General features: G+C 37.7%; 1 protein-coding gene across 7 annotated transcripts in view; it reads right to left on the minus strand.

Annotated features, from left to right (window-relative positions):
• Nucleotides 1–2,294: 2,294 nt before the first annotated feature.
• PCLO (piccolo presynaptic cytomatrix protein) overlaps nucleotides 2,295–12,786 on the minus strand; it is a 356,344-nt gene continuing 345,852 nt past the window's right edge. For all 7 annotated transcript variants that reach the window (XM_057422563.1, XM_057422567.1, XM_057422564.1 and 4 more), the window contains 3 exons: nucleotides 9,805–9,939; nucleotides 9,022–9,167; nucleotides 2,295–4,002 (listed from right to left, as the gene is read on the minus strand). In XM_057422563.1, coding sequence (XP_057278546.1) covers nucleotides 3,862–4,002; nucleotides 9,022–9,167; nucleotides 9,805–9,939 — 422 coding nt within the window. In that variant the 3' untranslated portion in view covers nucleotides 2,295–3,861. The remainder of the gene's footprint in view (nucleotides 4,003–9,021; nucleotides 9,168–9,804; nucleotides 9,940–12,786) is intronic.

Below are 12,786 nucleotides of genomic sequence, written 5' to 3' on the forward strand. Positions count from 1 at the left end.
AAAAAAATACTATTAACATCTTTCTGATATTTCCATGAAACTAATTCCCAATTAAGTAATCTCTATTGGGCACACACTAGCTTACAATATAATAGATGTTTTCTTTTTCCTCATCATCATCCTCAAAGTACAAATCAATATCAGCTGGTTACCAGCTACCACAACCAAAACATGCAAACACCCAGCATCCAGAAAAATAAATACTTCCCAGTTTTTGATTTAAAGCGAGTTTAATTCAACAGATCAGTTGTTATTGACTTCAACTGGTTTGGATTGGGTTTTTGTTTCTTCCACACAGGATCCATGTAATGTAAAAAACATGGGTAATAAAGGAGCAGCACTCATTGCCCCTGGATACTATCCCTTTAAAGTGTAATGATAAATGGCTAGTTCAACATTCATCATAGAAACTCTCATGTCTAGTTTTAACCTGAAAAGAAAAAAAAAAAGTGGCTGTTTGCTGCTCACTGAATGTATAATAATAATAATAATGATAACGTTAGAAATCCCTGTCATTTGTAAACACACACACTGTGCTTTTGCTCATTTTTCAGCTTGTTTCCACTATACAAGGCCTTGAAAAAGGAAGCAGCTTCAATCTCTGTTGACTCAGCAGATTGATGAATAAAAAAAGTTAAAATGCCTCTGCTGTTGCCTCCCTGCAGCGTGTCTTCAAAGCAAACACAGAAATACGTGAACTCATCACTAATCAATCACTCAGAAATTATAAAAGCTGTTGCCACATCTAAGCACTTTTGGCCAGATAAAAGAAACAAAACTTAATGAGAAAAAAAATGAAAAAAAAATGTACTGAGATATATACAAAAAAAGTAAAAAAATACTAATAGTCCTTGTTAGATTATTCTTCACAAAACGTCACAAGGGAGTTTTTCCTGACCACTCATAAAACAAGGGGAAAAAAAAAAGGGGGAAAAAAAAATGCATTCAAACAAACACGAACCTGTGTTGCATAGAGTGATTCCAGTACAACCTAGAAATTTGGTCAAAAAAGGAACTTGGCACACTTTGGAAGCATCCTCTGACCTCTGAAAGATGCTGCATTGGAAAAGAGGGAGTGTGGGCCCAGGTCTGTCTCTAGCTCATCCAGGGTGACACCAAAGGAGTCCCAACTTTCCTGCAGCTGGCCAACACAGTGCTGCATTCCTGACAAACTACTCTTTGTGTTTCATGACAGGGGTCTAAAACTGCCATTTCAACATGCAGGAACATTTTGTGTGTTGATCAGAGAATCAAAGATGCCTGAGTTAAACCAGTTGCTGACAGCTGATTAACCCACAAAGGTAGCTGTTCCGTAGAGCCACAGCTATACCACTCAACACAACTATGGTAGAAAAACATAGCCACATTTGTATGTGTGTGAGAGCAAAGCACGCCCATCCAATTTCTCAATTAAGAGTGATGATTACAGGTATCCCAGAAAGGCAGCCAGACAGTGCTTGCTCCTGCTGGAAATCTCCATAGCAACTGCCAGCATGAATCTCTGTCTTTATAAAAAATCTTAGAGAGAACAGAATTACCAGCAGTTTGCACAAAATTGCCCACCTCGCAGTTTGTACTTCACACAGTAATTGAAACTAGAAGTTGGAAGGGGAGTTTGATATTTTTTTCAAGAAAAGAACACACTATAGTCATCAGGAATGCAAAATAACCTACCAAAAGAGCAACACATTATGTTGAATATACCCACATAGGACCTTTTGGTTCGATTGGGGATTTTTTCTTTGAAGTATTTACCTTCTTATAAAAAACATACACAACATCAAAACATATAGAATGTTTACAATAACTCCAGAAGACTGTTTTCAAAATGTATGAGAGGTAGGGCATACATATACTGGTGAAAGCATAGAATTCAACACTGAAGCACACACATCCTACTTCCACTGTCAGTGATGTTGTGTTTTTAGGACAGCTAATAAGATTTTCATGTGATTGTTCTGCTTGCAAGGTAAGCAGGCTACCAGCAGGCTATCAATAACTTAACAGGAGTTTTCTTGGTATGTGTAGCATTAATATCTTCTGTGTGTTTCTTCTTCTATTCCTTTTCCACAGTATTATTTTAAGTTGACAAAGATAAATCAAAAACTGTATGTGGGAAGTGTCACCAGATTAAATGGTGTAACTTTCTCATGGTCAGTCCAGCTTCTGAGTAAACTGATCCTTTTTTTTTTTTTTCCTTCTTTTAAAAGCATGTATTATTTTCCAGAAGTTGGTCTTGCACAACCCGTGGAAGTGTACTACATATATTGAGAAAATATAAGACGATGTACATTAAGTAATTTGTGAAAAGCCCTTATTGGGCCAGAAAAAGAAATGTCTGGAGCACATAATTTTGGTCATTTTCTTTTTAAATATGCAAAGGTCATGAAGTAATATTTTCAGGGAAACTACTTTTTAATGAAGCTGTGAAATATTAAATGATTTCTGAGCAACATGGGATTTTAGTACCATATTGATTCTTGTCTTTTAAAGAAACTGCCATACTTTTAGGAATGGGAGAAAAAACTCTCCCATCTTCAAAAATGGTACAATGGAAAACATAACCAGCCTAAGCCATCCCAGGCAGTAGTTTCTTCCCAAATGGTCTAACTACGTGGCTTCAAGCCCCTGAAAGTGGGACTCTGAGCATGGAAGTGCTGACACAGTTGCAAGTTATCTTCCTATTTACTTCTTTCCTAACTGAGAAGCCACACTGTTGAGTGGATTACACTAAGACATTCACCTGAGATAGCAAAAGGATGTTCTTAATTTGTTCTAATGCAACAGTATCCAGGCAGTAACTGCCCTGCTATCCCTTCCCTTTAGATTTCAAGTGTGTCACTGATGTGATACAGAGCCCTGCACCGAGTGGTTTGATGTTGGCATAGTGGGTTCACTGCTCCAAAGTACCCACAAAATAGCCTAGAATTCATCATCTCTGCACAGTTTCAGTAAAGACTGGTTCTGAAAGTGGAAGGACTAGTTGGAATAATGGTATTAGTCCTAGTGCCTAAGTCTCTTCAATTCCAAACTTTTTTAAAACTGCCGATTCAAAGCGAAGGGTGAAGTATGGTGTCACTGGCATCAAACCAGCATTTTTTTCTTCCTCTTATAGTGCAGTTTGCATCCTGTCCTTTTTATTTCAAACCACATCCCAAATTATAGACCATTTATATGTTTTTATCACTTACTTTTCAGGACAGTGGTTTAAATTCATTGTTAACACACAGAAACAAATGAAACAATCAGATCTGATTCTTCACAGCATAGTTTTTGAAGGAAAAATAAAGAAGGAAAAAATAATGTAAAATAACATTATCACACCTTGCAGTTTGTGTCAAGTGGCATAGTCTCACTACAGAGAATTATCAGAGATCTTAAGGTGCAGAGGAGCAAGTTTTGCACTTCTGATAAGTGAGATCTGGAAAGTCAGTCACCGTAGGTGCTTTTGCATAAAGTGATCTCCTTCTGGTTGCGCAGAAAACCAGACTGCTCTTCCAATCACACTACCTCCGGCTGCAGCTGAACTCTGCATTAACACCTGCCTTCCAGCCTTCATTATTTCCTTCACAGTTACTCTCTTCACAAAGAGTCCAACATCACTGAGCCCTCATGTCAGTCTTCAGTTCAAACAGCCGCACTTTAACTTCTGGGCCCAGGTTTTCTTTTACTTTTGCTGTCTTTTGCAGCAAAACAAATGCACTAGCCCTCATTTAAGTGTGCTATGTAGCCCAGAGACTGCTCTTTTCTACTTTGTATTCTGAAAGACTAGCTAAACACAATGATATCAAACTATAGTCTTGGAGTGATGCTGTTTATAGCAGACTCTGCAGATTTTGTGCCCTAAGCAAACATCTCTGCTCAGTGTGTTTGTGTGGAGCTGACCAACAGTTTGTGCCAGTTTACTATTCTTTTCCTTAGATCCACTTTGTCAAGCCAGATATAAGCTTCCCCAATCAGTGTCTTTTTCATAAACTTCCCTCCATTGGAAACAAGCAGAATCTGGGAAAATAATAACAACAATAAATAATTATCAATGTGCATATTAACATACCGCATTTCTTAGCAAACATGAAAGATTCAGAAATGTCAAGCTCTGTACCCGCAGAAAAGAAACATAACCCTTTATATATAGTCACCTCCCAACAGAAAGCAAGCCTCTTGAAAATTGAACCTTCCCCTCTTCTGTTTTATTATCATGGCATGTAGCAACTAGAAGGTGACGAACTTCAGTAAGCAATTTGTTCACCTGCTGGTTACCAAAGACAAATGCAAACTCAAGTTTTAAGATACAGGGTAAAGCTTCATGAAGGCAAAGTACCAGCTCTTTTAAGTATGTGGAGGTGTCCTGGGTTCAGCAGTAGCAGTCATGTTTTTCCTTTGTGTTAACTGGTGCAGTGCTGTGTTTTGACTTCTAGCTTGAGAACAGTGTTGGTGAAGCCGATGTTTTCAGTTGTTGCTAAGTGATGTTTACCCTGACCAAGGACTCTGTGAGGCTCATGCTCTGCCAGGGAGGAGGGGAAGCTGTGAGGAAGCAGAGACGGGGCGCCTGACCCGGGCTAGCCGGGGAGGTATTCCATACCACAGCACGTCATGCCCGGGGTGGGGAGGTAACTGGGAGTTACCTGGAAGGACACGGGCTTCGGGTGGAACTCACTTTCTTGGCCGGTGGTATCGTATTCTCTTCCCTTGTTATTTTCCCTTATCATTGTTTTAGCTGATAGTAGCGGTGGTGATTTGTTGCTGGACTGTTCTTGTCTCATCCCGTAGGAGTTGCACTCTCTCGATCCTCCTCCCCGTTCCTCCGGGAGCGGGGAAGGCGAGAGCCCCGGTGCAGGGGGGGGGGGGGAGACGGACACGGACCTCGATTGTTGTCAGCTCGGCACCACTCACTGGGAGTGAGTGAACAAGTTACCTGACTGGGTTTAAACCACGACAGGAGGTCAGAGGGTACTCTACATATAGGCTGTAGCTCCAAGCAGACTAGCATGTGAGAAAGTCCAAGGTTCTAGTTTCTGCAAGCAGTAGTCGAACCTAAAATACAGACTTGGTCTGAAATCTCATTCCTGCTATGTCTCTGCTGAGAGCTACTGGTCTGACAGCTTTTGCTCTCCCAGCTGTGGAGAGTGGGAAGTGCTGGGAACAGCCCAGGCACTCACATGAGCTATGCAGGCTTGGGTGCTCAAGATTCTCCAATATATATCATATATGCAGAGGTTTTCCAGCTGAGCTTCATGCTATACAAGCAATAGATTCCTCTGACGGATTCTATAGGTTCATTTTACATATTTCTGAGAGAAAATGTTTAATAATACATATGATTCAGGGGGTGAGTTATACACATGCAGGTAAATTTTAGATTTTCTTAATTATTAAGTGAATCAACAAACTCAATGTTGTGTGTTTTTTTTGTTGTTTTTCTTCTATCAACTTACTAAGTTCTTAAAAAAGAAAAAGAACTCATGAAAGATTGTATTTCCATGGTAGGATTAGCAGGAGGTTTGTAATAACAACAGTCACTAAGCAGACTTCCAGCAATGAGCAAGTGAGGTAACTGCTAAGAGTAGGAGGCTGTCACCTTCTGTATGAGTCAGCAGGAAAGTAAAATAGGACATTTTGTTGTTTGGTTTCAAAAGATCTAGGCTAACAAAGGAATTGCAGAACTCAAGGATGAGATGCTGGGAAAGACCATATGGCGGTAGACACATAACAGAACTGCAGAAGAACTTGAATTTCCAGTATTCAAGAATATCAATTTTTTTTTTAAAAGCTCCATTCTAATCTGGGGAGCAAACTAAGAAATGCAAACTTTGCATTACAATGGAAATTTTAAAAAACAGAAGAAGTTTGCCATAATTTTCCTGGATAAGTTTCCCAGTTCCCAATTTTGATACCACTCGGCAAGTAACGTATGTACCTGTACAGCTTCAACACCTACATGCCCATTAGTCAACAGGTTTGAGGAGGGAGGACCAAAAGACCCTTAGGCACTAAGCTGTTTAGGGAACTCCACTCATCAGAAAGCCTTGGGGTAAACCAGCATCCTGCCTCCACTGCTGCTGACTTTCTAGGTCACTTGGTTCAATGTTTCCTGAAGAAATGAGCAGCGCAGAAGCTGGCAAGCCAAACCAGAACATCTGTGAAAAACATTCTTTTGGGTTTTTCTGATTACCCTCAGAAAAGACATTATGTATTTGTAATTGCAGCTAGCCAGTCAGCCAGGAGCCAGATAAGGAACAAGACAAAGGAGCCAGGATCTTAGTGTTTTCAAGAAGAGTCCCAGGTGGGTTGCCAAGGAACCGGGAAATCAGGGAATTGAGCAAGCAAACTGCCAAGGGCTGAGGCAAGTGCTTGTATGAAACCTGTTGAAATGTTTTCTGAGGAACATTTTCATTCTGACACATCCACAGTATTGGGAGAGGAAAAATTCCTTACAAATTTTTCATCGCTTCAGTCCTTTATCCTTCTCTCCACTCCTCCCAGGTGGACCCCTAGTATCTGTCCTCTCTAGTTTATCTGTCTCTCAGTCTTGTTTCTTCCCTGCTTTAAATTTCAGACTTGTTATCCTGAATCAGCTAGTCTCGGTTTCTAATCCTCAGGATGTCTTTTCCTTATTTCAAATACTCTTGACCAGAAAATTCTGGAAATTCTTCTCTTCTCCTTTTATTTCTTTATTTCTTGTCTTTTTTTTTTGTGTTTTTTCTTTCTCAATAACTCAGTGTCCCATTTTTATGACTAATATTCACACCTCTTGCTGCTGAATTTTTGAGTGCAGACCCTTGTCCTAATTCCTGCCTCCAGTTCATTCTCATCTCTCTTTACAATGTACTTTCTATGATTATTAAGTAAGTTTGATCTCATCTTACTCCCTCTTTCTGATCTTATTTCCCCTCCTAATCTTCCAATTCCATTTTTGTTCTATGCATTCTGGTTTTGTTTTTCTCCCACATCTCTTTTGACAATGTCCATTTCTTTTCCCCTAATGCTCATCACACACACAGTATCACAGTATGTTAGAGATTGGAAGGGACCTCGAAAGATCATCTAGTCCAATCCCCCTGCCGGAGCAGGAACACCTAGATAATGTTACACAGGATCCTTCAAATTCTGCATTCAAATCAACAAACTTCATGCTTTGTCTGAAATAAACTGTCTAATAAGTGCAAAGAGTGTATAAAAACAGGTGTATTGAGTCAGATTAAAGATCTCTCCAGGCAAATATTCTGCTTTCGAAAGAGTATAGGGTGGTGTATAAGGAAGATTATAAGAACAAGGCAACCATGTAGTGTCACTTTCTCAAAATACATGTGGACTATTGACTTCCTGACTCACAAGTGGGCTGTTTGCATTTAACAGACTATGAGGTATTTTCCTCATGAATTTGTCCAATTGTTTTCTCCAATTACTTTTTCCATGAAATTATTTATTATCCACAATAGGGCAATAAATTTTACAGCTCAAACTACAAATTTCATGAAGAAACACCTTTTGTTTCTTTTAAACTTGTTCCTCTCTACTTTTACAGCCTTTGTTCTCTTAAGCCTGGTGTGCAGCCCCAGTACATATCACAGAGTTTCTAAGGAAATGTTGCCAAGTCTCAGGCTGATTGTTCCTATGGCTACCTCCCTCACCGTCTCCCTCACTAGCAACTTGATGGCTTGTTTTTCTGTAGGGCTCTGTGAGTTTTTCTTTACTGGTCTACACACCCCTTACAGTTTCCTCATCAAACCACCACTGGAAGCACATTTCTTACAGATATATTAGCTCTTCAGCTTTGTCAAGACTTTATTGACTACTCTGCATTTTTTCTGGGTAATATAACAACTTAAATATTTCATTAAGTCTGTTGAATCAATAAGGGTGTTAGGACACCTTAACACAGGGAAAAGAGTATCTATTTCTGTTGGCCTTGTTTTGTAAGTGACATCCATTTTGGCTTTAATTTTAATGATACAACTAATAAGCGTAACATAGCATTCAGATAATCCAGTTTAACTTTAGTCATCGAAATGTAGCTGGCTTGTTTACCTCAGTCTTCCAGATTTCAAGGTACATTGAATGAATGCTGGTATGCTCAACAATTCCTCCCACTTACTTTTAAGTTTAGCATGCATATACACCTGGTATTGTCCATACCTATCCACTGACTAAAGGAAGCCTTAATATCTGGCTTATATTAGTTATCTACTCATATGAAAGTAAATTAAAGTAAGTAAAGTGAATCCTCACCATCTAAAAAGGTAAATCTGACCAAATGATCAGATCTGTCTAAGCAACTAAAACACAGGAGAGAGACTATCCCTAAATCAGTTCCACATATCATTTGGTGTGCCACAGATGAAAATACTGTCATCTTCTTTACATATGTTTCATTATATGTTTCATGAATATTTTGATTGGCATAATCAGTAGTTTTGCAGTATCTGACATTATGACTACTGTGTCTAATCCTAGTCACCAACAACTTTTAAAGAAGTTGAAGAACTGGAGATAATGATAAAACCATTAGTTATTTAGGCGACAGGATACATCAAAGAAATTTCATTTACCAAGCCTGGAAAAACAGGGAGGAGAGGTATGATAACAACATTCCAGTGTGCAAACTTTTTTTTATAAAAAAGAAAGATCAGTTTTCCTCTGTGCTTTTAGAGGTTACATAAGGATAGTTTAAATTAATTTAAAATACAGTGTATTTAATTTAGGTACTACACTAAACGTTCTAAATGCATAGAAAATATTTTTTGTAAGGCATCCGTAACTTTTTTCTTCAGGGGGTTGTAAGAACAGATCAAGCTTAAAACTTTCAGACTCTTTCAGTCTATAAATACCCTTCCTCAGTGTGGGGCAATGGATTAAACCTTCTTGTAAAGTCTCCTTCAGCCCAGTATTTCCATTATTATGCAATTGTGTTATTTCCTTTGTAATTTTCAGCAAACAATTGAGGTAGAATATTGGTCTCACATGCCCATAGCACAACATGGACTACATCCAAAATTAGGTTTTAATAAAATGAAGAATTACCTGAAGAGAATGCCCAGCAGGACTCAAGCTAAATCTAAATGTTTCATTGAATGAAGGCTCTCGGTCATGTCTGCATACCCTGGTTTTCTTCTTAATTACTCTCTTTTGGGTAGTCATATTGACAACATACAGCTTCACATACAGGTCTGGGGAAGAAGATTTCAATGAGTTAAATACAGAAGCTGTTAAATAATCATTGTTAATGATTTCAACAGAAGGGAAGTGTGACAAATCAGAGCATGGTACTTTACAGAGCCATATTTTGTTCTCATTCGCATGATGTAGAAATGGAATCACCCCACTCACTCCAAGGGAATTATTTTGTGTTTACAGTGATGACATTAACAGAACAAACACCTTGATGTCATTTTTACATATGAAAATATTGTTATTAGCATGCATTTTTAAATTTTAAAAAGCTTTCTCTCCAAAATACAATTTTTCCGTCCATATCATTGTTCTTTAATAATCTAAGGAATTATATTTTTTTATTAAACTTAAAAGAGGATTAATTTAAACTTAAAAGAGGATTAATTTTAAACAATCAAAAGTAAATGAAAAAGAGGATTAACTTCTGAAAGTGTAATTTGCTTCTACAAAACGTTTTTACTTTCAGTAAAATTTCTCATAGGAGAAAAAAAGCACTTCAAATAGAATCTTATAAAATATGTCATTCTGGTTAAGAAGCACATTTTTCCCTGTTTTAGTGGTGACGTTAAATGGCTTCAGATACATCCTCCCTAGTGTTCTCAGAGTATTGTAAAGGTGGTTTCTGTGTGATACCTGGTAGATGATCTGGAGATTTAAATTTGTATGTGATATTTCTGCACTGAAGGATTTCTACTATCAGCTGTTCTCCGTCTGTCTTCATTTCCTTCTTTAATGCAATCTTGATTTCACCCATAACCTGTGTTTTACCTGGAAAACCAAAAAAAGCAACCCTCATTATTTTAAAAGGAAAGTGACTGAATTAAGGCTTTGGTGAAGTTAGCATTTCATTTCACCTTCCTACGAATATGGAGCAGTATCATTCACACAATTTTAAGGGAAGTAGTTACTGTGACTTTAAAAGTAAAGGTGATTTTCCTTCTTACGTGTCATGTAGCCAGAAATACAGGCCCATTATTCCTACTTTGTACGGATTTCTCTCTAAATCAGTCCAGAAATGGAGAGAAGGCACAGAAGGGAATACAGGCAATTACCTTTCCTGTTTGTCCTCCCATAAGGTTTTACTGAAGCCAGGCAATGTAGAACACAGCTACATCTTCTAAATGAGTATGGTGGCATAAGCAGAGCCCATACCCTCTGCTGTCTATAATAGCATCATGTCATAACAAGGGTTGTGTTTCTATATCTATTGTCCTGTTACTGTAAAATACTATTTCACCTTCCTCTTCTCTTTAGACATTATAAAGAAACCAAACCATAAAGCCTCTGGAAGTCTTTATTACCTAGTTTCTGGTGCCAGCAGGCTGAGGCTTTAAAGCATTACCAGGAAATTCTAGAAGCTGGTGCCAAGATATTGTAAGGAACAAAGCAATTCTGCAGAAATAAACAATTATGACACATCTGGAGAAGCTTCTTTCATAAAGAGTAGAATGTTACCAAGTGGCATTGAGATATCACTTACTTGTATTAAAAATGTATAACCATATTTGAATAATCCTCACTAAAAATGCCATCTGTTACTTCACAGATGTTCATGTGCAATCCTACATTCTCTTTTTTTTTCCTACTTAAAATATATTTTGGGATCATGAATGAAAAAATTGATAACAAACAATCACAGCTACAATGTGGGGCCCCAAGCATCCTCACAAACTCAAGCTGGAATCTAGTTACAGTCAATACAAATTTTCAATTGGGGTTCAACTGGGTCAGCATTTCACCCATAGTTTGTAAGGTGGCAGAGGACCTGTTCAGATGAAAGTGATTCTTTCCCTATATTTACTCACCACAACCCCTTCCTATAGGTTTGAACAATAATAGCATCTTGTTTTCTGCTATACATTTACAAAGAGAATGGAGCCCAAGTTTTGTGATGGCAGCAGCAAAGACCATCTGTAGTTGGGATACTCTTTATGACAAATATCCTGATTTACTACTTAAGCCTCATGAGGAAAACAATGATCTCCAGCTGCAAGCACATGAACCATGATAGCTTTCTTGTCCTTCCATACTAATTTTCATTTCTCCCACAGCATGCAGTAAAAAAGCCGTAACATCAGCCTTATGAAATATTGCACTAAAATGAATCACCACTTCAAAACCTAGCAGAATTTTGAAGATTCCTATTCCTTCCGTAGCCTGGCTTTTCACTCTTTCTCGCATATGTACATTGCATCTTTCCTTTGGCAGTGTGTAAGAATAGAGCAAAGGTACACTGTTTTGTGGAACTGATTCTTTAACTGGAAAAAGAGATATGCTGATGAGGAGATCTGTTAATAATGAGCTGTCTATGAGCTGTTGAGAGAGGCCACAGTGGGCTAAGCTGGACAAGAATGTTCTTTGTAATAAAATTCTTCAGGGTGTCATGGGATTGGCTGACCCTGAGGATTGAATTGGTAGAAATAACTTAAAATACAGTTCCAAATCACAACTTTTTGCATTCTTACATAAGTTCAGAAAACTTTAATTGTAACTTATGTGTAAATGGAACTGATCGTGGGTATTTTGGTAGACTGGATGATGATAAATAAATGCTACAATGCAACTCTGAAAAAAAAGTAAATATAGTGAAAAGACATTGCTTATCTTTCTAGAAAAGTACTAATATGGCTTTCTAAGATACTGGAAAATAATTTGCAACTTTAATATTAATATTTGTTTCAATAAAGATGATGCTAGATGAAACAAGTGCAAACCAGGATTATCACAGTGGCATATAGTAAAGAACTAAAATGATTATGTTCTGACTGAGACTAGGAAACAAGGAGTGGAAAAGGATGAAATTGTTTTCTACAAACAAAGGGTAAAGTAAATATTGAAAAGAATAAGAAACACTTAAATTGAATTTGTGCAATATTTTACCTGTTACATATGTATATCAAACACAAAATTACTGAGGAGGACCGTGGGCATGCACAGCAACATTGTGTTCACTTTAGGAACATGTTAACAGTAACTAATTACTTCTTTAAAAATATGGCTATGATTAAATATATCAGTGATATTTTTACATGACAATACACCTCTTTTTAGGGACCAGATTTATTAAACAACTAGTAACAATTAAAAGGTGATGGTCAATTAACTAAATCGGTGCAAGGTATTTCAGAAATCAAGGGGTTTAAATTTGCCGTGGTGATGGCAACATGAGATGTCCCTCTTGTAGAACTGTCACAATCCATGCTTTGAAAGGTTAATTAGTTCTGCTGTTAGTCTTGACTCTCTGCTTAAATCACAGGATGTGTCATCTGCACTGTTGTTGTCAACTTCCACTGTTAATTATGGATTGTGCTCCTATTCCATTTTTGATCAGATGTCTGTTAAGCAAAATTGCCTAAGACAGCAGTAAATAGTTGTCTCCATCAGCTTGTGTTATCAAGGCTGATTCAGCAACGTATTTAAATGAGCAGGTAAATCTCACTGGACAATGGCAGGAATTTAATTCAGTTCAATTGTCTAAATGTAAATTAGATAGATTGACTGTCTATTCACATACTCTAGTGTGAGTATGTTAAACTTGGAAATTTAAATATGAGATGCCTCAATGTTGCTACCTGATGAGCAATCCTAGACTAATATTCTGAATAGATGCCAGAT

The sequence above is a fragment of the Pezoporus wallicus genome, unplaced genomic scaffold, assembly GCF_028554395.1.
Source record: "Pezoporus wallicus isolate ANWC-B61680 ecotype Strahan unplaced genomic scaffold, APGP_CSIRO_Pwel_v1 contig_3058, whole genome shotgun sequence".
Classification (NCBI taxonomy): domain Eukaryota; kingdom Metazoa; phylum Chordata; class Aves; order Psittaciformes; family Psittacidae; genus Pezoporus; species Pezoporus wallicus.